This window comes from Mandrillus leucophaeus, unplaced genomic scaffold (assembly GCF_000951045.1).
Source record: "Mandrillus leucophaeus isolate KB7577 unplaced genomic scaffold, Mleu.le_1.0 Scaffold43, whole genome shotgun sequence".
In the NCBI taxonomy this organism is placed as follows: Eukaryota; Metazoa; Chordata; class Mammalia; order Primates; family Cercopithecidae; genus Mandrillus; species Mandrillus leucophaeus.
The window spans coordinates 546,372-573,991 of NW_012104587.1; the positions used below are offsets into that span (position 1 = coordinate 546,372).

General features: G+C 59.0%; 1 protein-coding gene across 1 annotated transcript; it reads left to right on the plus strand.

The window, feature by feature from the left end:
- Positions 1–525: 525 nt before the first annotated feature.
- Positions 526–27,620, plus strand: DAGLA (diacylglycerol lipase, alpha). The gene is made up of 19 exons (XM_011993340.1): positions 526–666; positions 1,109–1,320; positions 3,299–3,400; positions 3,886–4,024; positions 6,441–6,528; positions 8,582–8,716; positions 9,358–9,435; positions 11,739–11,863; positions 15,262–15,415; positions 15,971–16,054; positions 16,149–16,226; positions 16,671–16,751; positions 17,605–17,747; positions 18,109–18,177; positions 18,557–18,629; positions 19,887–20,083; positions 20,861–20,990; positions 21,561–21,748; positions 24,144–27,620. Exons 1-19 carry the CDS (start codon positions 572–574, stop codon positions 25,102–25,104), a joined length of 3,132 nt encoding a protein of 1,043 aa, XP_011848730.1. The 5' UTR covers positions 526–571; the 3' UTR covers positions 25,105–27,620.

A 27,620-nucleotide genomic window follows, 5' to 3' on the forward strand; every position in this document is an offset into this window, starting at 1 on the left:
TCAGTCCCAGCTGCCAGCTCTACAGGGTCCCTTGCCCCCACCTTCCCAAGGCCGTCAGCTTTCCTCCTTCACTGCCAGGCTTTGTGCTATTGGATGGGCTTGTTCTTGGTCTGGGAAGCCCCTCCCTTGACTCCAAGGGCAGTGTGCACTGGGCCAGGTCTAAAGATTATAGGGTTTGAGGGCTGGGCTGAGGGTCCCACTGATCCCATGAAGGAGGAAAAAGGGGGTCTTTAATAGAGCTAAACAGTGACTGTTGGGGTAACCCCAGGTAGAAACCAATCCCTAGGGGCTAGTGCCAGTCTCGGGGGACAGGAGAGACCCCAGAGGGAAGGCTGAAGTCTGTGTCCTGCTGCTAAGGTCCTTTGTGTTGGCTCCTGCCCGGAGATGGGTCAGCACTTCCAGTGGCCAGCTCCAAAAATGCCTGTGCTTCTGGCCACACCAGGGACTGGTCCCGTGGCCCAGGAATGCAGTGGCCCTGGGTGCTTTCACCTCCTCAGGCAGCTACAAGGTCCTCTGCTTTCTTTCAGGAGGTGAGCACCAGGTCCGCTGAGCCTCTGCAGAGCCGCCAGCCATGCCCGGGATCGTGGTGTTCCGGCGGCGTTGGTCTGTGGGCAGCGATGACCTCGTCCTACCGGCCATCTTCCTCTTCCTCCTGCATACCACCTGGTGAGTCCCCAGGCCCAGGGCCACAGGCCTGGGTTTGGGGAGAAAGGCCTGGAAGGAAGCGTTCTGGCCATTTGTTCCTCTCTGCTTGGGCCCAAGTCCTGACCCTGTCATGCCCCCAGCTGCCTGGAGGAGGTGCCTGAAACATCGAGCCCCTTAGGGCAATACCCACATGGAGCCGAGACCCCTGCTACCTTTGCTGGACCTGCCCTCAACACTGGGGGGAGTTGCTGCCGCTGTCTCCCCATGGCTAACCCTGAGTCTTTTATTGGCTGCCCATGCCCTTCTAGGCATTCGATGCCAGGTGGACTATGGTCTTATGGAGGAGGCGCCTGCTGCCACCCCACCTTCCCCTGAATCCGGGCTGGGGAAGGGCCTGCCTGCTAGTGGCATCTTGAGGTGCAGGGACCTCCTGGCCTCGCTCACATGGGCATTCCTGTGACAGGTTTGTGATCCTGTCCGTGGTGCTCTTCGGCCTGGTCTATAACCCGCACGAGGCCTGCTCCCTGAACCTGGTGGACCACGGCCGCGGCTACCTGGGCATCCTGCTGAGCTGCATGATTGCTGAGATGGCCATCATCTGGCTGAGCATGCGCGGGGGCATCCTCTACACGGAGCCCCGCGACTCCATGCAGTACGTGCTCTACGTGCGCCTGGGTAAGGGCCACCCACCCTGGGGTGCTGCCCCAGACAACTCCCACCTCTCCTTTCATTCAGCCAGTATTTACTGGGCACTTGTTGTGAGCCGGGCCTTGTTTTAGCACTGGGGTACAGCAGTGAACTAAGGCCTTCTATGGCTTACATTCTAGACTAGGGGTCAGCAAACTGCAGCCTGAGGGCCAAATCCAGCCTGCTGTATGTGTTATTAAATAAGGTTTTGGGCCAGGTGCGGTGGCTTATGCCTGTAATCCCAGCACTTTGGGAGGCCGAGGCAGGTGGATCACAAGGTCAGGAGTTCGAGACCAGCCTAGCGAACATGGGGAAACCCTGTCTCTACTAAAAATACAAAAATTAGCCAGGTGTGGTGGCACATGCCTGTAATCCCAGCTACTTGGGAGGCTGAGGCAGGAGAATCACTTGAATCCGGGAGGCAGAGGTTGCAGTGAGGCGGAGGCGGAGGTTGCAGTGAGCCAAGATCGTGCCACTGCACTCCAGCCTGGGTGACAGAGCAAGACTCCATCTCAAAAAAAAGAGAAAATAAGGTTTTATTGGAACATATCCTTTCAGTTAGGTATTGTCTCCAGCTGCTTTGCCTTACAACAGCCGAGTTGAGGAGTCCCAGAGTCCAAGATGTTTACTCTCTGACCCTTTTCAGAAAAAGGTGCTGACCCCATCCCAAACCATATGCATCTCTTCAAAGCACGTCTTCCTTGTGATCCTTCTCAAAACAGGCCCCCTGCTTCCTGGGAACCCCCTCAGGGGTCTGGGCCAGCTCGCCAGGGGACCAGCCTGTGTCCTCTTCCTGGGCTTAGGTTGCAGCCCCTTCTTCTGGTCATTTCTAGTGAACACTGCTCTTGTGCTTCTGTGCACTGGGCTAAGCCCTTTTTCCTGTGTTAACTCACAGGGAGCGGGTGTTACTGTTCTCCGTTTATAGATGAGGAAACTGGGGCCCAGTCTTAGCCCCCCTCAAGGTCACACAACTAGTAAGCATGTAAATATTGGAACTGGGATTTGAACCCACGCTGTCTGGCTCCAAAGTCTGGTCTCTGAGCTGCCACACTGCTGCCCATGGAGCTGGGGCTTCCCAGGCTGCCCTCCTGAGGCCAGCAGATCTCCTCAGCCACCACTCCATACCCCTCCCCTCCAGTCTTGGCCCCTGAGGGGCCTGAGCTGGATGCAGACCGGCTGCTGGACCCTTCCCTTCTCCTCCATCAGGTTCCAGAGGCCTCTTGCTGGGAAATAGTTTCCATGAAGTGAACATGCTCTCATCTAATTTTTGCACAGTCCTATGGCATAGATGTTGTCACTCCCATTTTACAGATGAGGAAACGGAGGCTCAGAGAGAATAGGTAACTTGCCTAAGATATGTCTGATTCCAGAGTTCGGACATACGATTCTGAAATCCTGAGAGAATGAGGAAATGGGCCGGGCGCGGCGGCTCACGCCTGTAATCCCAGCACTTTGGGAGGCCGAGGTGGGTGGATCACTTGAGTTCAGGAGTTCAAGACCAGCCTGGCCAACATGGCAAAACTCCGTCTCTACTGAAAATACAAAAGTTATCTGGGCCTGGTGGCGGGTGCGTGTAATCCCAGCTACCCTGGAGGCTGAAGCAGGAGAATCGCTTGAACCCAGGAGGCAGGAGTTGCAGTGAGTCAAGATCGCACCATTGCACTCCAGCCTGGGCAACAAGATCAAAACTCCATCAGGGAGGCCCTGGGGACCTGAGAGCACAGAAGCTCGGAGAGGTGGTGGGCCCATTGCAAGCGATCGGGCAGGGGCCAACAGGACCAAATGGTGACAGGACAGGCTTGGGCCTGGGAGGTGGGGGTGGGGGAGTGCTGCTGGCCCGCTGCCTCTGCCTTTGCTACTGAGCTGGCTGAAAGCCCCACAATAGGAAAGGCCAGACCAGGGTTCTAGGCCCTTCCCTGGCGGGCAAGTGGCAGCCATCCTTCAGCCAGGCCTGCTCTCCTTGCAGCCATCCTGGTGATCGAGTTCATCTATGCCATCGTGGGCATCGTCTGGCTCACTCAGTACTACACCTCCTGCAACGACCTCACTGCCAAGAATGTCACCCTCGGTATGTCTGGGTGAGGCCTGCTGGAGCCTCAGCAGCCCCAGGGGCACAGGAGACAGGATCAGTTTAGAGAGGAAGAAGCTTGGGTATTGCCAGGGGGAAGTGGCTTCTCTGGGGGCACCAGCAGGTTGACTGGGCGAGGCTGCTTCCCTCACCCTTGAGGCCTGCCAACTACCCTTGGGGGACCCTGGTCTGGGGTGGGCTGCGGCAGGCACAGAGCTGCTCAGGTCAAGTCAAGGCTCCTCCACACGTCCTTGGAAACCCACAAAGCTGCCTGCTCTGAGCCAAGAGTGGCCCTCGGGGTTGTGGGTGGGCAAGAGGGTGGCCACGTATGTGGCCAGAGACTGGAACCAGGGGCTTTGGTGCCTGGCTTTTGTCCTCAGCAGCATTTGGGGTTAGGGAGCCTCCAATGTCCCTTTCTTCAGAGCGGGTGAGCCAGAGAAGTGTCCCCAGCGCCTCTGCCTATTGCCTCCCACTGCTGCCCGCAGGAATGGTTGTCTGCAACTGGGTAGTCATCCTCAGCGTGTGCATCACTGTCCTGTGCGTCTTTGACCCCACGGGCCGCACCTTTGTCAAGCTGAGAGCCACCAAGAGGAGGCAGCGTAACCTGCGGACCTACAACCTGCGGTCAGTCAGCGGGCTGGGTGGGCAGTCCCAGGGTGGGCTTTGCTGACTGGTGGGCAGAGGTCTCCATTCTCCAGGAGGCTATCCCAGGCCTCCCAGACTGCATGCCAACCTCGTGTGAGCCATGGGCATTAGTCAAAGGGCTTAACTGCTCCCTGCCTCAGTTTCCTTGTCTATAAAGTGGGAATAACAATTCTTGTCTCGTGATGTTGTTGTGAGATTTAACCGAGATGATACCTGCAGAGTGACTAACACAGTGCTCACACGGGGTAAGTGCTCAGTTAATAGTAACTGTTGTCATCGTTGTCACTGCTGATAATAACAATGATAATAACAGCGAAACGAAGCATTGCGTGTAGTAAGTTACAAGTCCACCAGACAGCTGTCATCTTCCCCATCATATGGGTGGAGAAACTGACATACAGAGAGATGATGGGACTGGCCTGAGGTTGCACAGCTGGAAAATGGTAACACTGGGAACTAGCCCAGGCTGTCTGGCTTTAGAGTCCTTGCTTAACTAACTGTTAAATTAGGCTAGGCTGCCTCTAGGATTCAGAGATTGGGAGAGGTAAGTCAAGGAAAGCTTCCTAGAGGGCGTGAATTTTGCATGATGTTTTAAAGATGGGGAAAGTGTGCCATGGCAGACAAAATGAGAGAGGGCATCCAGGCAGTGTCACAGTAATTTCTGTTTGTTGAAAGAAAAAGACAGGGGCTTCCAGGGTGGGTCCCAGTACCTCCTGTTAATGGGGCTTCTACAGTGCATTATGTAAGGAGCTCCCCATGCCGAGCCCTTCACACAATTCATCCATTTAATCCCTTTGTGAACCCCGGCATGGTTGTGAGATCCATTCCACAGATGAGGAATCCGTGTCCCAGAGAGGGCAGGTCGCCTGCCCCGGGTCGAGCTGCTGAGGTGCAGAACTGTCTGCACACCTGCAGCCCAGAGCAGCTGGCTCAAGCGCCCTCACCTGGGGAGCAGGCTGCCTGGACGTCCCCCGCCCGGCAGGAATTCTCCCCATCCCACCCTCCTGCACTGCTGTGTTTGGCTCCCCGTGGACCTTCCACGTCAGCTCAGCACTGCAGCCAGAGCCACACCCGTGCCTGCTCTGGCCACGTCCCAGCCCAAAATGTCAGGTCTAGGAGCCAAGGCCCCATAGCCCATTTTCCCTCCCAGCCCAGCTGGCCACCACCACCCATCCCACAGTGCTCTGGGGAATCCTGCTTGGCCAGCACACTGTCCCTTCATCAAGCCCTGGAAGGTGGGACATTGATTTTGGATATACAGCTGTCCAAGTCCCTAAGATCCAGCAGGTCCCCAGAGCAGCAATTCCCTGCACCCTTCCCTACCCACCTTCTTTAGCCCTGGAAGACCCTGTTGCCCTCCTCGTGGCCATCTGCCTTATGGAGCCAGGGTTGGAGAGCAGGAAGCGGTCCTTAGAGAGACGGAGGAGCCAAGAGGTTAAAAAAGGGCCTGGCCTGTCACTCCAGATGGATGTTAAGTGCCTTGAATGCATCTGAGGGCCACCCTTGCCTTCCTCTCCTGACCACCCAGCATCAGGCTTTTAAGGGGCCAGCCCATGGCACAAAAGCAAGCCAGCCCCTTGTTGCTCGGTTTGGAGGTCTGCACTTTTAACGTTGGATCTGTTGTCTTTACGCTCAAAACACACCGACTGCAGACATCCAGCCTAGGAGGAACCTCTGTGAATAACTGGCGCATTGCTCTGCCTTTGGGTACAGACTTCTGGAGACCCTGAATCTCCATCCGAGCAGCCAGACCCACTGGGGGTGGGGTTGGGGGGTGAGAATAGACAAGGGCAACCATGTGGGTGAGGGATGGAGCCCTCTGCCTAGGTACCAGATCCAAGGAATTGGGAAATGCAGAACCTCATTCAGCCCCATAAATTTCCTGTAAGTAGAATATGTAAGTGTCTGAAATCCTTTCTGGGGAAAAGCAGGTCTTTCTGGAAGGTCTGTTCCAGGCCTTAGAACGAGACGACAGAGAGGCCCAGTACCCTGCTGACCTCTCCCAGGGTTTGAGTCTTTGGACACCTGAGCTGCAGGGTAGCCCCCACTTTGGGCTCCCAGCTCTGAAGCCCCAGAGCCTGCCTGTGTTCGGTCTTCCAAAAGCCAGGTCTCCGCAGCACTCCCCACCTCCCTCTTCCACCCACCCACCTTTGGCCAACAGCACACACCATCTTAGGCTAGCAGGAGTCTGTCAGGCAGTGCCGCTGCTGGCCAGCAGCCAGGCCACTGGCCACCAGCTCTGACAGGGCCTGGGCCCTGTTACCCCCAAAAACCCCCTGTGGGAACCCTTTGGTAAGGTCCTGGGAACAGGCTGCCCTGTTTCCAGAATGTCTGGGTCCCAGCTCTTCTGGTCCAGCCCTCTGACCTCACACATACCGCCTCTCCTGCTTTGCAGGCACCGCTTAGAGGAGGGTCAAGCCACCAGCTGGTCGCGCCGGCTCAAAGTGTTCCTCTGCTGCACGCGGACGAAGGACTCCCAGTCAGTAAGTACTGGGAGGTCGCTCCCCTCTGGCTCACATCCTGTGGTCAGGTGATTAAGGGGCTGTTTGCTCCTTTGGCAAAGCAGGATGGGGCAGGGCTGGTGGGAAGGAGCTGGGTTTCCAGCAGCAAGTACAGCCTGCTCACACAGGGCCTGTTATTCACTGAGCCACTCGCTCCAGCGTGCAAGACCACGTCCACTTGCTTTGTCAAGGGAACAGAAAGCTGTGAAGACTGCATCGACTCCCTTGGAACTTACACTGTAGTTTAGGAGAAGAAATAATGCAGAGTCAGGGTGACCTAAAGACAAAGAAAAGTAGCATTTCACCAGCAGCAAATTAATCAAGAAGACCTGGCAAAGCCGATAGGCATTTAGCACGGTCTTAGATGGGGACACATAGCCTTCAGCACCTGGGAGCTCGGAGGAGTGGCCAGAGGGTCAGACTTAATGCCAGGGCACTGCAGAAGGAAGACACGGCCAGCTGGGGGTGGCCCCCAAGGGGAGGGAAGGGAAGCAGGCCCCGGGATCCTCCAGGGGCGCCCCGCAGCGAGCAGGGACCTTAGAGATCATCTAGTCCCACCCCTCATTTTACAGATCAGGCAGCTGAGGCCCAGAGAGGTGGAGTGACTTGCTCAGCGTCCCACAGCTAGTTAGTAGCAGAGCCAGTGAGGTCAGGAGACCACTCCTCCCTGAGGCAGACAGCCAAGTGCCTTCCACGGAAGCCACCGGGAAGCCTCGAGTGGCTCCTGCCCACCAGCGTCCCCTGGTGAGCCGTAGAGTGAGTAATCAAGTGTAAGAAAGCCTCCGAGTTCCCTGGTGGGCGGGGAGCACCCCCTTGCGTCTCTCTGGGGCGGTCTGAGGGGTCTGGGCTGTAGGCAGGCCATGCAGAGGGCAGAGAGCTGGCCCCTGGCGGATGGAGGCTGGGGCTGCTGTGTGGAGGGCACGCCCGCCCCTCCGGGTGCACCGGCAGAGCTGGGGCTGTTGTCAGAGTCTGGGGAAAAGATAGCACATCACAGCGGAGCCCCAGGGCAAAGGTCCCGATAGACACTGATGGCCTCAGGGGCCAGGTCTGGTCCCAAGCACGTTTTAATCAGCCTGTGTTGTGTTGCTTACACTTTAATTGGATGCCAGTATTTAAAAATCAGGGGTGTCTCCATAAACTTCTGTATTTCTAAATCTGGCAAAGTGGGTCCTGGAGGGCCTCCGGTCAGCTGGAGCTGAGCAGTAGCTGGCTCTGTTTGGCTCCATTCGGCATTTGAATTTGCAGCCCTTGATTGATTCACTTACGAGTACCAAACATCCAGGGGCGAGACCCGGTGAGACCTGGCCATGTGGTTGTTCCCACCTCAGCATCTCCTGACAGGTTAGGGAAGAGGCTTGGGGCTGGGGCTGCAGCGTGGGGCCAGGAAGGGAAGACTAAGAGTGCACCAGCCAGCAGGGCTCGCCTCCTGCCCTGAGGCCCAGACATGCGCTGTCCTCAGGCCAAGGACCTGGAGAGAAGCCACAGGGGGGCCACTGGACCAGAGAGAACACCCCCCTTCTGGGGCACATTGTGGGGATCACTGAGCCAGCAGCCTGTGGGTAGCTGGGGGAGGGGACCTGAGACCTAGCAGGCTCCACAGAGGCCTTAAGAGGGACTTCCAAGGTCCCAGCTGGTGGGGCGAAGGCAGCCAGGAGCTGGCTAGAGGAGAAATGAGCCAGAGCCACCCGGCCTTGATCCTAGCATCTGGGAAAGCAGAAAGGAGTGACCCAAGTAGGTGCCTGCTCTTGGTAGACAGTGGGCACCGTGCAAATTCCAAGGAGAGGAGAGGGCTGGGAGGCTACTGCCAGGTCTAGGAGCCCAGAGGCCTGGGCAGGGCCCTCAGGGTCACAGGCGCACAGGGCCGCGTGGGGTCAGGCTCAGTGGGCGCTGTGGAGGTGCCAGGGAGAACCTGCCCAGGGGATCCCCAAGCAGACACCTGCTTCTGCAGCGTCCCAGTCCTGGGGGATTTACTCCTGGCCTCTCGTCCTCTCTCCTGCTCCCCTGCCACTGCCTCCTGCCTTCCTGGACCTCATAGGATGCCTACTCAGAAATTGCCTACCTCTTTGCGGAGTTCTTCCGGGACCTTGACATTGTGCCGTCCGACATCATTGCTGGCCTGGTGCTGCTCCGGCAGCGGCAGCGGGCCAAGCGCAATGCCGTGCTGGATGAGGTGAGCACTGCCAGGCCCTCTCCAGGTCACCTCTCCACACCACCCTCCTTCCAAGCCCCTTCCCTGCGGCCCCTGCAGCAGAGGACTCGGCTCCCACGCCGCTCCCCAGTGACCATGCACCCTCTTGCACCCTGGAGGTCACCTTTTCCTCTGGCTCCCCCTGCCTTGCTGAGCTTGTGCTTTGGCCAGGCTTTCCGTGACTACTATTCAAGGGACTTTCCGGGCCATGCATGGCTGCCTCTGGGGCTGGCTCTCAAAGGACTTCTAACCGCAGGCTTAGTGGACGCTGTGAGCTCCCGAGTTGGTCTTCTACATGGCTGCTCTGGCCACCCCACATTCCCCCCAGCACACCAACCCCAGTTAGGGTTTCTCCGTGTCTCATACAAAATACCTTCCCCCTGCTGTGGGCCAGGAACGTCCTCAGGGGCTTGGTGTTTTGGGTAGAAGGGGAGCATCTGGAAATATGGGGATACCTCAGATTTTGGAAAAGTGGCTGAATCCTGGAAGAACTAGAAGCTGCATGCCCTTTGGGCTTCTTGGCCTTTGGGAAGCAGGCGGACACCAGGGCCTGGGCCCCCTTTCCCGGCCGTGCAGCCGGGCCTGGACCAGTGATTGTCCCTCTTCACCTGCCTGTCTTATAGGCAAACAATGACATCTTGGCCTTCCTGTCTGGGATGCCGGTGACCAGAAACACCAAGTACCTCGACCTCAAGAATTCGGTGAGTCAGAGATCAGCTCTTACCCCACCCCATCCCCATCCCTCGCACTCTGCCACAATGACCTAAGCAAACTCCTCCCAGCTGCCCTCGCAGTGCCAGCCACATTGCCCCCGCCCTGTCCCCCTCCTCCAGGCTCTCTGGAGAGCCTCTCTGCTCAGATCATGCCCCTCACGAGAACCACCCACCTCACACCGATTCTACAAACAAATCCCCTGAATTCCTTTACCAAGTTCAGAAGTGTTTGGTCCTGGCTTCTTGAGATGACAGAGTGCTTCACCAGGGTGAGCTGCTAGGATTTTTGCTGCTCCTGCTGCTGTTATGAAACACAAGGGGCGTAGTACTTGGGTTTCCGAGCTTTTTTATAGTGGAACCTTTTCTCAATCATCTTTCGTAGAAATTCAGTGTGTTATAGGGAAAGGTGGTGCCAGTACCATGGTGGGAGGGCCCCAGCCCAGGGCCCAGCACAGGCCAGGGCCCAGCACAGCCCAGGGCCTAGTACAGCCCAGGCTGAAACCACAGCTGGCAGCCGGGAGAAACAGGCCCTGCCTTAGGAAGCAAACGATTGGAGCATGCATCTGCTCTGATGCCTGTCTCTGCGACCTCCAGCAGGCCCCTCATCGCCTCTGAGCCTGATCCTGTATCTGTGAAATGACGCTGGGCACACCTTCTACCAGAGCTGTGCTGAGAGGATGCGAGCCATTCCCATCACAGTGCCAGGAAACCTCAGTGCCGGCCAGGATGCTAATGGAAAGGATTCCGTCTCTTAGAAGTCTCAGTCCTTTAGGCCACATGTGCTGTCTTGCACCTGCAATCCTAGCACTTGGGGAGGCCAAAGTGGGAGGATTGCTTGAGGCCAGGAGTTTGAGACCAGCCTGGGCCACATAGTGAGACCCTGTCTCTGTAAAAAAAATAAATAAATAAAAAATAAAAATAGCCAAGCATGGTGGCACATGCCTGTGACCCCAGCTACTTGGGATACTGAGGTAGGAGGATTGCTTGAGCCCAGGAGATCAGGGCTGCAGTGAGCTACGATTGCCACTGCACTCCAGCTGCACTGTCCCTTAAAAAGAGGAAAAAAGCCCCCAACACTCAATCCTCTAGAAAAGCCTCAGTCCTCCCTGCCTGTCCCTACTCCCCACTAAAGCAGGCATTTGTATCCTCTCTGAAAACAGCCATATCCATAGTAGGTGCCCCAAACCAGCCCATTTCTGCTTGCCAGGCTCTGTCCTGGGTATTCTCACCACCCTCTGCCTCCCCCTCCTCACAGGCAGCGGGCAGGGCAGACAGCTGTGACTCCCATCAAGTGACTCCCATTGAGGTGCCAGGGTCACACCTGCCACCTGGCAGAGGCTGCCAGGGCCCACCCCATCCCCAGGGCTGCCGGGAGCTCCCGACAGGGAGAGGATAATTACCTCCTTCCCACTCTCGTTCCTGAAGAGCAGCTGAGCTGGCCAGGGATGTTTCCACCCCTCCGGGCCCTGATCAAGGTGCTACCTATTTCACTTCACAAGGTGACTAATCACCCTCCTTAACTTTTACAAGGTAACTAATTCCCTCTCCCAGTGCCTGGGGCACTCGGGAAAGACTGGAAGCTGGCAGACACTTTGCTGGGACACCCCTGCCTCTTCCTCCCTCCACCCCAGCAGCCAATAACCTCCTCAGTGTCAACAGTGGCCCCGGGCCTCAGACACACTGACTTTCAAACTGGCGCCTTTCTCCGGAGAGATCCCAATCTCCCACCACCGCAGCCCCTGCCCGGAGCCCTGGGAACCTGCAGCTGGCTGAGTCAAGTTGAAGGCTCCCGATATTTGCAGTCAGAGAACAGGAGGGCCAGAGATTTGGTGATTGGTCTCCTGGCCCAGCGTGGCTGCCCTGTTGCTCAAGGCCCACACACCCCGCCCAGCTAGAGGGCCGGGGCCTCTCAGGGCTACATTTTCCCAGCACTGATTGCTGAGTTGGGGGGATTACTCCTCACGCCCCTCAACTCTTCCCTTCTCTGGAAAACAGGCAAGGAAATGGACCAAGTGATTTTCTGTCCCCAGATCATTAATTCTGAGACTGGAGCAACAGGACAGATCTCTGAGGATTCGTGTTCTGGTTGCATGGAGATAATTAGGGAAATGCAATTATCGCCTGGAGGAGTGGCCTTCCTCCACGGCCTGGCCCCCACACCTCAGCAGGGGACCAGCAGCGCCTCCCTGCCTGGGGGTGGGTCTGCAGTCTCCCACCCTGGGAACTGCTGGGCCCTGAGGCTGCAGGCGGGAAGGGCAGGAGGTGACTGCCCTCTGCCTCCTCTCTTCTAGCAAGAGATGCTCCGCTACAAAGAGGTCTGCTACTACATGCTCTTTGCCCTGGCTGCCTATGGGTGGCCCATGTACCTGATGCGGAAGCCCGCCTGCGGCCTCTGCCAGCTGGCTCGGTCTTGCTCGTGAGTACCCCGTCCCGTCTCCCGGCGATTACGCCTCTCCTCCCGGGTGGTATGTGAGGAAGGGCTAAGGGGCTGCACCCGCTGCTTTGCCCTGAATGGCTTCTTTTCTGCACCTCTGTGGGCCTCAGCCTTTCTAGTTCTGTGTTATCCCTGAGCAGTGAAGTTGTGGGCTTCGGAGTCACACAGTTATGGGTTTGAATCCAGATGTTGTCACTTGCAGCCTTGGGCAAGTGGGTCTACCTCTTTGAGCCTTGGTTTCTTTATCTGCGAAGTGAAGATGTTGATACATACCTCGTGGAATTTTTTGGAGAGGGCTAGATGAGATATTGCATAACACCCATACTGCTGCCTTCCCTCCCCTTCTGGCGTTCTCTCTCTGCCCCCTCAGCCATTCCCTTCTGCCCACATCTTCCCTTCTCTCAGCTCCCCTCATGTGCTCTGCCTTTCTAGAAGAAAGGACTTTCCTGGTAGGGAGGCCCCATCCATAGAGGTCTCTGGAAAGGCACCAAGAAGGCCTGTTACTTAAAGGCTCCAACCTTCTTCGTAGGGATCTGGGAAAGGCCTTAGCCCCAGACCTGGCCTGCAGCCTGGCTCCGCCCTCAGCCCACCGCTTGGGGACTGGGTGGACTCTGCTTTCCTAAGTGGGCCAGAGAAGGGCACCTGCTCCAGGAGGAACCCCTCCCTGTCCTGGGTGTCTCCGCCCTCAGCTCATGCCAGGAAGAAGGAGGACAGCTCCCTGGGCTCCCGTTCTGGAAAGACCGGCATTCTGGGCAGCAGCTTCTTTCCTTGACACCTCTGCCCTTGGGACCCACAGCAGCCACACCTACTCTGCAATGCCCTCCCTGTCCTCAGAAAGCTGAGTGGCTCTCGGGGCCGAATCTCATCATCCCTCCAGCAACTGATCAGAGAGGACTAGATCACCTCATGCCCACTTCCCATCTTTGTCAGCTGCACGTGCCTGGCATTCTTGCCTGCATCTCTGGGAGTCCCAGCGATGGCAGAGAACTTCTCAGAATGAGCACCAGGCTCCATTACTCGCTGGCAGTGTGAGGACATCTCTTGGAGCCTCAGTTTCCTAAATTGTAACAGGTGGTATCTGTCCTGCCTGCCCATGGGGTGTTTCAGAACCCAGGGCGTCACTGGCAGGCAGGGCTCTTTGGTGCTCTGCAAACAGGAGGAATGCTGGTATCTGCATTAGGTGCCTTAGTGCTGCAGAGAGAGCAGAGTCCCTAGACTCATGAGGGCCCAGCCAGGCCCCTGCCTGGAAGAACCAGGTACCTGTGGGGCTGAGAGAGGCAGGCCTGCAGCCCAGGGTGGTAGGAGGAGGCCAGAGTCCAGTGTCCTTCTCAGTGCCCCAGCCTGTCCATAGCAGCCTGGCCAGAGGGAGAAGGGCTGCCCATCTGCCTCAGGCCCAGGCCTCTCCCCTGGCAGCAGTTCTCAGCCCATGCAGAGCACAGCAAGCCAGGCCTGCTTCTGGCTGGGCCCCAGCCCTGCCCTGGATGAGCCCCAGGGCCCTGCCTTCCAGGGTGCTGGCCCTGCTCCCCTGACTGGTCCCCCTGGCCTGCAGATCACTGACCCAGAGGCAGCCCTGTCACCAGAGAAGGGAGGAGCCACCCGTTGTTAAGAACTTATAATAGGCCAGACCATTTCTGCATCTTGGACCCTTGATCTCACACCAGCCTTGTGAAGTAGCTGTCAGCACCTGCTCTTACAGAAGAGGAAACTGAAGCTTAGAATGGCTGAATGACCTCCAGGCCCTTGCAGTCAGGAAGTGACACCGCAAGGGTTCAAACTCAAGCTTCCAGTCTCCAAAGGCCACACTGTTACAGCTTCATGCTCAGCTGAGGTTGGAGAGGGAACAGCTGCCGAGCACAGGAGCTCAGCCCCTAGACCCTGGCCCGCCACCACTTGACCTGCAGTGGGGGGGACCATGCTGTCCCATTGTACATTGGGGTTGTCCCCTCCGCAAACACTGTGGATTTCTCAGCGAATCCTCTCCCCATTGGAAAGTGTGTAATAGTCACTCAGGTGATGTTCCAAGTGAAGACAAACCTCCCAGCATCGCCAGAATCCAAGCTTCTTAATAAAATCTCAGCTGTCATCCCGTGACAGCTGGCAGGCCCAGTCACGTGGGCTCCAGCGCCTGGTGCCCTAGCCATTGGGTGCTGGCTCCCTCTGGTGGCCTGAGGCGCAGCTGCACCTAGTCGGGTGCCCAGCTCCCAGGCTGCCTCATCCTCACAGGGGAGGCTACTGTGTGCCTGGCACTGTTTGGGTGCTGGGGATACAGCCGTGGACCTCTCTGTGGTGATCACTGCCCAGCAGGGAGGTGGACAGCACATAGACAAGGCGAATAGGGCACATGGTGGAGCAGATGGGCGCTTTGGACCCACATGAAGCCAGGTGCCTGGGGGCCTGGGGAGCCCTCGCTGTTAGATGAGGTAGCAGGAGAGACCTCACTGTGACAGGACGTTTGAACAGAGGCCCAGAGGAGCAAGGGCCAGGCCACGCTGTCTCAGGTGCTGCTGAACATGCCGGCGGCAGATCAGAGAGACCAGGGCCAGGTGGGGTACACAGGGTGTTGCTGTAGGGTCTTAAAAAGAAAATGATGTGGCTCGACTTCTCTTAAAAGGGCCACTCTGTTGCTGAGCTGAGAGCATAGGGGCAAGTGCAAGGAGGCCAGTCAAGGCCACTATGGCAGTCCCAGGCAGAGCTTCCAGGGCGGGGGTAGGGGAGGTGAGGGAACGCCTGGAGTCCCGCTCTGAGTGTGAAGGGAAGCCGAGCACATGTACTGACCGAGTAGCATGGCCGTGGGGGTGAGGGCTGAGGAGCCACAGACAGCTGCAAGCCAGAGGCCAAGCAACCAAGGGGCCTTGGGAAGACCTCAGGAGGGTTGGGGTACACAAGCAGGGAAGGGGTTTGAGAGCTGGCAGGTTGTCAGGCCTCCGAGGGAGGTGTTGGCTAGGCCATTGGATGGAAGCATCTGGGGGTTGGGGCAGGCCTGGGATGGATTCCTGAGCATGCAGATGGTGTCTAAAACACAAGACTGCATGAGTGCATGGAGGAGCCAGTGCCCCCAGAGGGACCCCAGGACCTCAGAGTTGGGGGCATCGCTGAGTAGGCCCTGCCCAGAGGGGAGATCCCAGAGGGGAGGGGGCCCCAGCCAGGTGGGGAGAGGGAAGGGCCCACAGGGTCAGGTGCTGCCAAGAGCTCAGTTAAGAGGAAGGCTAAGAGTGTCCAGTGGATTTGGTGACGTGGGGGTCACCAGGACTTAGCAAGGGTGATTTGGGAGAGGCAGTGGGGCTGAACGCCCAACTGGAACTGGTTCCAGGGACGGTGGCAGAAGACAGTTGTTCCCTCAGGGACTCCCTGGCCCTGAACTCTCTGTCACCCTACCCCAGGTGTTGCCTGTGTCCTGCAAGGCCGCGGTTCGCCCCTGGAGTCACCATCGAGGAAGACAACTGCTGTGGCTGTAACGCCATTGCCATCCGGCGCCACTTCCTGGATGAGAACATGACTGCGGTGGACATCGTCTATACCTCCTGCCATGATGCGGTGAGGCCAGGCAGGGCGGGAGCCTGGTGTCTGGAGCAGGTAGCTGAGGGCCTAGGGTGCTGAGGCTGTCCTTCCAGGCCAGCAGGAGCCCTCGCTTGGCTGGCGCTGGCTGGCTGCAGCTTCCAGGCATCCCTAGCTGGGCAGACCAGAGGTGGCCCCCTCCTCCCCGGACCCTGGCCTACCTGCACCACCTCTGGGGCTGGGAAATCTGACATCAACCCCACACCCAGTGTTTGGGTTGCCGGGCCCTAGCCCTTTGGGGAAAGGAAGTGAGGGCAGAAGCAGGGAGGGGCAGACATCACCTGGACTGAGGGGCAAGTGGTGGCACTCAGGGCTGCCAGAGCCAGCAAGGAGCTGGGAGGGCAGGGCAGGCCTGTGACTGGGGTCGGGAGGAGATCCCCAGTGACCCTGGGAGCCCATCAGCCTTTCCAGCGGCAGAGGCCCCGTGGCTGGTGGAGCCAGAGTTCCTGGCCGGGAAGGAGACCTGCCTAGGTCACTTTCCCCGAGTCTGGCCCCACCGGGGCCGCTCAGGCTCACGAGCTGCCTGCCTCCTAGGTCTACGAAACACCCTTCTACGTGGCGGTGGACCATGACAAGAAGAAGGTGGTGATCAGTATCCGGGGGACCCTGTCCCCCAAGGTACGCTGCCCGTGGCTCCCAGCCCCCGGGGGTGCCTGCCTCCCTCTTCCTATCCTCTTTAGCCCACCCCTTACCTGTCTCCTCTCTCCCCAAGGATGCCCTGACTGACCTGACGGGTGACGCTGAGCGCCTCCCCGTGGAGGGGCACCACGGCACCTGGCTAGGCCACAAGGTACCCCGCATCATGGACCCCAGAGCCCCTGGGCTTCTTTCCTCCCCTGCCAGCATGCAGAGGCGTGTATTGTTGGGGGTTCCTCCCTGCCTGCTGGGTTCACTGGAAGTGATTGGTCAGAGAGGCATGGATTAGTCTGGAAGGCCCATGCGGCCCACTGCTGCGACCCCCACTGCCCTGCCCAGCCCAGAGCCTGTCCATGGAAGAACCTGAGAGGCAGCTGGGAAGTGACCATAGCAGCTTCATTAGCCACACCGCCCCTCCGAGCCTCAGTTCCCACCTGTGAAATGGAAGTGACACAGTCGGCATGTCTGCCAGCCGGGTTGTCACGAGGCCCAAAGGGAAAAATGGATGGGGCGGAGTTCCTGAGCTGCAGGTCACTGTGGGTTTGCTGGTCACTGGGAGGCCTCCCACCAACACCTGCTTCTGTTCCTGCCCACCCAGGGAATGGTCCTCTCAGCTGAGTACATCAAGAAGAAACTGGAGCAGGAGATGGTCCTCTCCCAGGCCTTTGGGCGAGACCTGGTGAGGCATTTTCCATGACACCAAGCCCTTGTCACACCTGGGTCCCCCTCCTCCAAGGCAGCAGAGAGAGGAGAGGATGGATGGGTGATGGAGCCTCGCACCTCCCACACAAGCCAGGCTCCTGCAACCTCTTCGAGCCTGGCTCCCAACCCCTCCTCTTTTGTGCCAGGTCCCGTGGGCGTCCTGCTCCGCCCCACCTACAGTCATTGGGCACCTGATTCATGGCAGACACCAGCGGCACAAAGATGATTCAGGGCAGGCGGCTTTTAAGCTTCCTAGCTGCAGAATCATTTGTCAGAAGGAAACATGGAGAGGCTCAAAATACAGAGCAGAGAGAAGTGGGGAACTGAGGGAGGGGCGGGAACTGAGTCCTGCCCACTGGCCACGGTCTGTGCAGGTAGCTCCTGAGGTGCCACCAGCTGCCCTTTCCAAAGCAAAGCAGGCTCTGGCCTCAGGCGACTTCAGTCTAGTAGTGAAATGGTAGAGAGGTGGGGTCAGGTAACCACATGTTTATAGCAGAGTAATCACTGTAGTGATAAAAAAAACTCCATCCCAGGTACAGATGCAATGACTAGAGGGAGTGAGCCACTCCTGGAAAATCAGGAGAGCTTCCCTAAGGATGTAACCTCTGAGCAAGGTTTGGAGGCATAAGTAAGAGCTTATTAGAACAGTCAGCCTAAGCAGTCGCTCTGTGGGGACCTAGCTTGGTTCTCTGTGCCCCAGCATTCACACAGCACAGACATGATCCCAGGACTCTGGGAAGGTGGGAAGACCCTCTGCCTCCCTTGGGTTGGCTAAGACAGTCACTTGGCAGGCAGCGGGGCAGGGCTCTCAGGCTTCTCTCGGTCTCCAGGGCCGCGGAACCAAACACTACGGCCTGATTGTGGTGGGCCACTCCCTGGGTGCGGGCACCGCTGCCATCCTCTCCTTCCTTCTGCGCCCACAGTACCCAACCCTCAAGTGCTTTGCCTACTCCCCACCAGGAGGCCTGCTGAGGTGAGCCATCTGGGGCCTCAGAGTTGGCTGGGGCAGTTGGGACCAGTGGAGGCTGAGGGTTGGCTGGTGCTAGGAGCTGGACTGGAGTCTGACTTCTAGTCACATGGAGGTCTGGGAGTGGCTTGGAGAGTGGAGGGTGGGGGCTCTGAAATGCCGTGCACCCCCCAGGATCTACCCAGCAAAGCCTTACCAGCGGGAAAGACAGCGTAGGCGGCAGGCAGCCCAGCCTGCCACCAGCCAGCTCCCCGGGACCCAACCCAGGAGTGCAAGAACAGGGCTTGCTTGTGGCTGGGCCCCCCGATTCCGGAACGCCACCACCCTTCCCCCTTGGCCTTAGCTTCTGCTTCGGCTTCCCTTGCAGTGAGGATGCGATGGAGTATTCCAAGGAGTTCGTGACTGCTGTGGTTCTGGGCAAAGACCTCGTCCCCAGGTGAGTCCTTCCCCCGACTCCACGGTCCCTTGCCAGGCTGTTCCTCTCTCCTCCAGGCCTCTACCCACCCCCTAGCCCCTGTGTCTCTCTCACTCTGATTCCTGTCTCTCCAGGGACTCCATGCCCCTCCCCACCCTTAGTTGCCCAGTGGTGAGAAGCCCAGGTGAACGCACGTGCTGGTGCCCTCCCTGCCTGTCCTTCTATCCTCGGCTGTGCTCTGGGGAGCTGCTCTGTGGATGCCTCTCCACCCCATGACCCTGGCTGATGTGTCTTCTTGTTCCAGGGGCTAGGCGTGTGCCTGCTCCTCCGCCCCTCGCCCTGTACCTCTCATAGCCCCTGACCAGGCCTGGCTGACGGCGCTGTCTTGCTCCCTCTCCAGGATTGGCCTCTCCCAGCTGGAAGGCTTCCGCAGACAGCTCCTGGACGTCCTGCAGCGAAGCACCAAGCCCAAAGTGAGCCCCCGCCTGGGCACCCTGCCTCTGTGCAGCCTCATCTGTCCCTGCCCTTGACCCCCACTGGTTTCTTGGGACAAAGCACAAAGGGCCCTGCCATGGGAGGCCAGGGCAGGGTGTGGCTGGTGTCATGGGAACTTTAGGATGTCAGACCCTCAGCATTTCCTAGGCTCAACCCATACAACCCCTGTCATTGTGCAGATAGGGAAACTGAGACCCAGAGTGGGAGGGACTTGCATTTGCTCAGATAACAAGTTAGAACAGAATCAGGATGGGAACCGAGAGGCTTCCATCACACAGAACTGGGAGCTGCCCACAGTCAGGAGAAAGCGATCTGGAGACTTTGAGCGGTGAGGAAAGGCCTCTGCTGAAGACTGAGATTCCCCAGGCTCAGAGAGGGCTGGGAATGACCTGTGGAGAGGATTTGGGTACAGTTTGTTCTCATTTTCTGCTGTGGCCAAGAGGAGAGGGTCAGCCCTTCCTAATCCGCATCAGGTCTCTGGAGGACACTGGCGGGCGGGTTGGCCAGGTGGGGGTGGGGACGTGGTGGCCAGGCACACTGAAGCAGGCCAGGCGCAGGAGGAGAGGGTCCTCTGTGTGGTCACCCCTCCTCGGCCCCCGCCCCCCACCCCCTGCCCTGGGCGAGCCCTCTGCCCATTCACTGTCTCAGCCCCGTCTGGACCGTTCCCAGCTTTGGTGCCCTAGACCCTGTGGCAGTCAGGGCCCTGGGCCAGGTACCAGGTGCCAGGCGGTGAGCAGGGCAGCAAAGCTTTGTGGGACTGTGCCTGCCTGGAGGAGCCTGGTTCTGGGGAGGTGGAACTGCTCCCACCAGATTAGTCCTGGGCTTTCGTCAGGCCAGGCCTGGCAGGTCCAGCTGGACTCAACTCCAGGGTGTGTTTTGTCTTGGACTTGCGGAGTGACCCAGAATAAGTCCCTTCCCCTCACTGGGCCTGTCTCCCCATCTACTAGATTAGGGGTTGGCTGGGCTTCCAGCCCCTTGCCAGCCCTGAAATTCAACAATTCCATGTCATCTGTCCTTGGCACCTTATTGGCCGTCTGGCCACCGTGCACCTCAGCCACTGCCTCTTCAGGTGGGCACCGACCTTTAATGCTCCGGCCACTGCCCTTCCCCTGTCCCTTTGCCATCTCACCACCCACCTCTCACCTGCTGAGCCCTCCTTCTCAGTCCCCCTGCCCCTGCCCCCCAACCAGTGCCATTTAGCTCTGTCCCCATCTCTCCCACTCCACCCCACACAGTGGCGGATCATCGTGGGGGCCACCAAATGCATCCCCAAGTCGGAACTGCCCGAGGAGGTAGAGGTGACCACCCTGGCCAGCACGCGGCTCTGGACCCACCCCAGCGATCTAACTATCGCCCTCTCGGCCAGCACTCCACTCTACCCGCCTGGCCGCATCATCCACGTGGTCCACAACCACCCTGCGGAGCAGTGCTGGTAGGTTCTGCCAGGGTCTGCTGCTGCAGGGGTAGCGGCCGTGGAGGGCAGGGCCGGCCCTGGCTTAGTCACCCCTCGGGGCTGGGGGTGGGGGCTGGGAGAAGATGGCCCAGGGCTTCCATGGCGGGATTTCCCCAGCATCGGGCTCTGGAAATGGAACAAAAGGCCAGCCCTGAGCAGGACTCCAGGCGTCTCTCTCCATAGTTTGGCTTCGCCTCCAGTGTCAGCCCTTCCCTGGTGTCCCCCAGGGCAACTCTCCCCACTCATGGTCCATTTAAAAGTAGGTGCCCTGGAGGGCTCACCCCTCAGGCCCTGGCCAGCTCACACCTCAGTTGTCACTTGGCTTCATCAAGGGGATTCCTCGAAGACAGCTGTGAGCAAGGTGGGGGCCACGCCAGGAAAGAGAACAGGAGCAGACAAGTGGGCAGACCTTTCCCACTGCGCTCCTTCAGACAGCTGGGCTCTGGCTCCTCCCTCCAGGGTCCGCTTCCTCGCCTGACACAAAGCTGGTGAGCTGGGCCCTGCAGCAGGTGGAACGGGTGTGACCCAGGCCAAAAGCTGGTCGAAGGCTGTGGACCATGGCTGAGGCTCAAGGTCAGCCTTTCCCAGGCTGAGGGCAGGGCAGGAGCCAGGCCAGGGAATAGAGCCCTGCTGCCAGGCAGGCCAGGGGCCTCCAAACCATGCCAGCCCTGCTGAGCAGGGCAGAGAGCAGAGCCAGGAGCTGAGGGCCAGGCCACCACCCTATCCTTAACTCCCCTCTGCCCATGTCCCTCTCAGCTGCTGTGAGCAGGAGGAGCCCACGTACTTCGCCATCTGGGGCGACAACAAGGCCTTCAATGAGGTGATCATCTCGCCAGCCATGCTGCATGAGCACCTGCCCTATGTGGTCATGGAGGGGCTCAACAAGGTGAGGCAGTTCCCGGCAGGGTGTCACCAGGGAACAAGGCACTGTCACCCCATCAGAACCCCGTAAGCACCGTCGGATCACTGCCCCATTTTACAGACATGGGTGCTGGGGCTCAGAGAAGTAGGTAGCTGGGCCAGAAAGCCCCACTCAAATACTTCAACCTCACACCCCTGGCTCTCTCCACATCATCACGTTGCCCCATGGTGAGGAGGAGATAAGGAGACTCCCAGGGGCCTGTCCCTTAGGCAGGCTCAGCTCAGAGAGCCCTGAAGGCCACCTGGCACTTAACAGATGCATGGGCAAGCAGCGACAGCCACAGCCACTCCCTGTCTGCGGAAAGGCTGAAGGCAGGCAGGGCAGGAGCACTCGCTGGGCTATGGGGCAAGTTGTGACCAGATGGGCAAGTCTCAGGCCTTGGGGAGTGGTGCCCTCGGGAGGAGGAGAGTGGGACCCAGGTGACTCCATGAGGCTCTGCTTGGCCTGAGAGGCCTGGGCCCTGGCTCCACATTGGCCCCAGAATGGGGCATGGTGTCCCTCCACCACCCCCAGCCTCCTCTGTCCTGTCCTCAGGTGCTGGAGAACTACAATAAGGGGAAGACCGCTCTGCTCTCTGCTGCCAAGGTCATGGTGAGCCCTACCGAGGTAGACCTAACTCCTGAGCTCATCTTCCAGCAGCAGCCACTCCCCACGGGGCCACCCATGCCCGCTGGCCTCGCCCTGGAGCTGCCAACTGCAGACCACCGCAACAGCAGCGTCAGGTGAGCCTTGGCTACTCCCAGCCCCACCCCAGGGTGAGTGTGGTTCAGAGCACATAAACTTGTATGCATGTGCATTTTGTGCATGCACTGGGCTCAGCTCTGCACACGTGCCCAGGAGGGGTCAAACTCCCCCTCTGTGCTCCAGAGCTCTCTTGCTGTGCTCCAGCTGTCCCCCAGCCTGCTGTCCCTGAATCCCACATGAGCCAGGGGAGGCACACAGACCCACAAACGCTGGGCCACAAAAGCACAGATTCACTCTTTTTTACTTTTCCTTTTTTTTTTTTGAGATGAAGTCTCGCTCTTCTCCCCCAGGCTGGAGTGCAGTGGCGCAATCTTGGCTCACTGCCACCTCTGCCTCCTGGGTTCAAGCGATTATCCTGCCTCAGCCTCCCACATAGCTGGGATTACAGGCACCTGCCACCACGCCCAGCTAATTTTTGTATTTTTAGTAGAGATGGGGTTTCACCATGTTGGCCAGGCTGGTCTCAAACTCCTGACCTCAGGTGATCCGCCTGCCTCAGCCTCCCAAAGTGCTGGGATTACAGGCGTGAGCCACCGTGCCTGGCCTGCACAGATTCACTCTTTCACACTTAGACCCAAACAGATGGACATGCATTTACTTCCATATTTGTATCGAAGCTTACACACATACATTATTAGTTATAATTACACGTCACCCCCTGTAGACATGCACATGTACAAGACACACACCAAGACAAAGGTGGAGACACATATACAAGGACACACGTGGACAGGCAGCCACTCATGGAAACGCATGAATACACCCGTGCGCAGACCCAGACACACAGGCCAGCTGACATACACAGACGTCTGGTCTACACAGTCATACACATGAACAGAGGTGTGCACACATACAGGGGCGTGCACACATGCTCACAGGGGCGTGCACACGTGCTCACAGGGGCATGTACACGTGCTTACAGGGGTGTGCACACATACAGGAGTGTGCACACATGCTCACAGGGGCATGCACACGTGCTCACAGGGGCGTGCACACATGCAGGGGCACGCACACATGCTCACAGGGGCGTGCACACGTGCTCACGGGCGTGTACACATGCAGGGGCACACACACATGCTCACAGGGGCGTGCACACATGCAGGGGGGCACACACATGCTCACAGGGGCGCGCACGTGCGGGCCACAGCACCCTTCCTATTCACACACTCTTTGAGGGTTGCAAGGCTCTTAAGTGGTAGTCCTTCCAGGGGAGGATTGTCCTGCCTTTCTAGGACCTTCCCACATAGACCCTGCCAGATCTGGTCAAGAGGCTGCTTCCTGGCCCTTGGTAGGGACACCTGGACGTCTCTCCCTGCCACTTGTGCATTTCCTGTGGCAGCTGCACAACCAGATGAAGGAGCCAGTGTCCATTTCCGGCTGCAGTGACTGCTGCAAGCCACCCACTTCCTGCCTCATCACTCACTCCCTGCAGGCTGGTCTGCGGAGCCCCAGGCTCCCCACCCAGCAGAGGCCTGCAGCCCATGGGAGAGACCAGGAGGAGACCCAGATGAGGAAGGAAGTGATGAGATCCCTGGGAGTGGCACCCAGGGGTGCTGGCTCTGAGATTGGCATGGAACCAGTCGGGCAGCTCTGGGCAGGGCTCTCTCCCTTCCCTGTCTCCTCCCTGCTGCCCTCTGTCCTTCCTTCCCTCCTTCCCTCCCTCCCACTGTCTCTCTCATTCCCTGTGGCCTCATGAGTGACCTGGAGCAGCCAGTCTCTTGGAGCCTCATTCTTGCATCGGTACAATGACAGGAGTTCTGGTGCAGAGAACCCCAGCGGCACTCCTGAAGTCCTAGTGCTGCCAGCAGGGCCTTAGCCCCTTAGGGACCCCCCACCACGGTTCAACCCAGCATCAACTGTTTTGTCTTCTCTCTTGGATTCTTGTGAGTTGTTTTTAAAAAGTAATCATTCCTGGCCAGGCGCGGTGGCTCACGCCTATAATCCCAGCACTTTGGGAGGCCAAAGTGGGTGGATCGTCTGAGGTCAGGAGTTCAAGACCAGCCTGACCAATGTGGTGAAACTCCCGTCTGTACTAAAAATATAAAAATTAGCCGGACGTGGTGGCGCATGCCTGTGATCCCATCTACTCAGGAGACTGAGACAGGAGAATCGCTTGAACCTGCCTGGGAGGCGGAGGTTGCAGTGAGCCGAGATTGCACTATTACACTCCAGCCTGAGCGACAGCGAGACTCCGTCTCAAAAATAAAAATTTAAAAAAAAAAAAAAAAAAAGCATTCCCTGCCCCAAACCATCAACAACTGCTAAATTAACTGTACCCTTTATTCCCTGCAAGTTGTTTTTAGCCAGGGAGCTGGAATTCAGTCTCCTCTCCCTTCTGAGCCTCATACCCCCTGCTCTCCCCTCCCTCTGCAGGAGCAAGTCCCAGTCTGAGATGAGCCTGGAGGGCTTCTCAGAGGGACGGCTGCTGTCGCCGGTGGTTGCGGCAGCGGCAGCCCGCCAGGACCCAGTGGAGCTGCTGCTGCTGTCCACCCAGGAGCGGCTGGCAGCAGAGCTCCAGGCCCGGCGGGCACCACTGGCCACCATGGAGAGCCTCTCGGACACTGAGTCCCTGTACAGCTTCGACTCGCGCCGCTCCTCGGGCTTCCGCAGCATCCGCGGCTCGCCCAGCCTCCACGCTGTGCTGGAGCGTGATGAAGGCCACCTCTTCTACATTGACCCTGCCATCCCTGAGGAAAACCCATCCCTGAGCTCGCGCACCGAGCTGCTGGCGGCTGACAGCCTGTCCAAGCACTCGCAGGACACGCAGCCCCTGGAGGCGGCCCTGGGCAGCGGGGGCGTCACTCCTGAGCGGCCCCCCAGTGCCTCGGCCAATGACGAGGAGGAAGAGGTTGGGGGTGGGGGTGGCGGACTGGCCTCCCGCGGGGAGCTGACGCTGCACAACGGGCGCCTGGGGGACTCGCCCAGTCCTCAGGTGCTGGAATTCGCCGAGTTTATCGACAGCCTCTTCAACCTGGACAGCAAGAGCAGCTCCTTCCAGGACCTCTACTGCATGGTGGTGCCTGAGAGTCCCACCAGCGACTATGCCGAGGGCCCCAAGTCCCCCAGCCAACAAGAGATCCTGCTCCGTGCCCAATTTGAGCCCAACTTGGTGCCCAAGCCCCCACGGCTCTTTGCCGGCTCGGCCGACCCCTCCTCGGGCATCTCGCTCTCGCCCTCCTTCCCGCTCAGCTCCTCGGGTGAGCTCATGGACCTGACGCCCACGGGCCTCAGTAGCCAGGAATGCCTGGCAGCTGACAAGATCCGGACTTCTACCCCCACTGGCCACGGAGCCAGCCCTGCCAAGCAAGATGAGCTGGTCATCTCAGCACGCTAGCACCCTTGTTGTGTGGCCAGCCGGGCCCAGGCAGGAGCAGGTGGCCCCGTGGGCACCTGGTGCCTGTCCCCTGCCAGGCAGCTTTGAGGACAGACCCCGCAGGGGCAGTTTAGCTTCAGGCACAGGCATCGCTGCTGAGCTGGGGGTCCGCATCCCTACCTCAGCTTAGGACCCCCAGAGCCAAGGTGGCTGGGATCTGGCCCTGCAGATGGGGAAAGATGGGAAAGGGTGTGGAGTGGGGAGGAGCCTGGGCAGCCTGCTGGGTGGGCCACACTCAGCCTGACTGGCCTCCATGGGGGCATTCTGGCACCCCCTGCTCCAGGACAGGCCATGGGCAAGCTGCCTCCCATCACTGCCTGCTGGCTGCTCTCCCAGGGGCCGGGGACCGGGGGCCGGGGGGAGAGCAGTGTCCCGCACACATGTATTCTCATCTGTGGTCCAGGCTGGCATCTGCCCTGGCCACCCCCCAGATCTGGTGCCTGCTGGCCAGCCCCCTGGGGTGCCCCTGCCAAGGTGGCCTGCAGTGCTGTACATGTTTACAGAAGCTGCTGGGCTTGGCCCAGGACGTGTTCTGGGCTTGCAAGCCCCCTGCCCACTGGTGTTCAGTAGCCCTCCTCCGCGCAGGGCCCAAGGCAGCCAGGGGCCTGGAGGGGCCAGAGGAGGGTGGGGTCAGGGCCGCCCCTTCTCTGCCTTGTGCCTCTCATGCTGCCTCCTCTGCTCATGGGTCCTGGGCACCCAGGCCTGCCCTGCCTGCTGGCTACTTCCTGGCTTACCTTCTACCCCCAAGGATCCTGGCCTCCCAAAGGGTGGTGGGCACTGCTGTGACCACCCCAGCTGCAGAGTCAGTGCCCTGGGCAGAAGGAAGGCACCGAGAGCTCCCTTCCTCTGAGGGCCCCACCTGACCCCTTGGTGTCACCCCCACCATGCCTAGGCAGCTCTGGGCCCGGGGATCTGGAACCATCACACCCTGGTCCCCCTCAGCTTTCCCTCCTCGCTGGCCTGGGCACCCTCTTGGGAGCAGGCCTTCCTTCCTCCCACCCTCAATGCCATGTTGTTAGGAGGTGGGGCCAAGAGTGGGGTATGGTGGGCATTGGCTGGAGACCTCTGTCTACTGCCCAGGGAGGGGCCTAGGGCTGGGAGCAGTCCTGGTTTAGCCTGAGGTCCCCATAGGGGTTCCTTCCCTGCTGGGTTTGGGAAGCAGTTAGGGAGGTAGCGACCCGGTGTTTCCCCAGAAGCGGGGTGGGAGGGTGTGCATGCTAGTGTCAGCGCGTGTGCATGTGCATGAGTGTGCACCGTTCCTGAGGAAGGGGCTGCTGGGGCCGCCCACCCTACCTGCCCTGCCTGCCTGCTGTCCCTCTCAGCCTGCCAAGGAAATGGTCAGGGAGCATGATGGGGCCTTCGAGGCAGGGCTACAGGGACAAGCTCAGCTTTAGACACCATCTGTTCCTATCGCGCCTGCTGCTCTGACCCCTGGTTTGGAAAACTGGTGTGTACCGAGGCGCTGACTGCACGGCTGACCGCCTGCTCGTGCCTTCATTCTGCGGTGGCATGGTCCCTCCCACTCTGGCCCCGCCCGCAGCCTCCCTGAGTGGCCTAGGCTCCCATGACGAAGAGCCCCCCATCTCATGATCACTGGTACCTGGGGGCCTGAATCCTGGCCCCCGGCTCCCCACACAGCTGGGACTGGCCCGGATGGCTGTCCTGGGAACCCCTGCCCACCCTGACAGAGGGAGCTGGGCCTCCCCTCATCCTGTGTAACTCCCACCTTCACCAGACTCAAGGACACCCTGGCCCTGCTGAGGCATAGCTTCAGCCCAGCACAGAAACAAGACAAAATCAGTGGCTCTTGAGAGTTTAGCAAACAAGATAGACTCTCAGAGGAAAGATCTGACAAGTACCCCGGCCAGTCACAGGGAGAGACTTGCTGTCTGGTCTTTTAATTCCTCCTCTGCCAGGGTGGGTCCTGGGACCTCTAATGTGGGCATGTCGCCCACCCCAGGACTGAGCCATCAGGGACAGACCCCCCACCCCCAAGGCTGCAGCCACACCTTCAGGCTTGGGGCTGGGGTAGGCTTGGGCTTAGTCCTGGGCACCCAGGGGCAGCCCACCCCTAATCTGCCTCCTACCCACCTTGCCCCTGAAGGATGGGCCTGCTGCACGTCTCCCTCCTCCACCCCATACCACACTGGGGGATCTGAGCCACCCCCCTCAGCCCGGTTCGGCTCAGACCGACCCCCACTCCATCCCCAGACCTGCAGCACAAGTATGCGGGCCTGTCCACCCAGGGGCCTAGGCGACTCCATATGCAATCAGTAGCGAGCAGCCGGGCCCCACAGACCCTCACGCACTTTACGTGCCATTCTCCCCAGACTTTTTTTGTACTTAATGTATGAAAGATCCAAACTAATATTGCTGTAAAAAGAAGAGAAATTAATATAGCTTATTCTATAAATATATCTGTATATAAAGGTTTCTGTATATTGTATAGAGCTGTGTATAAACCGGATGTAGAAGCA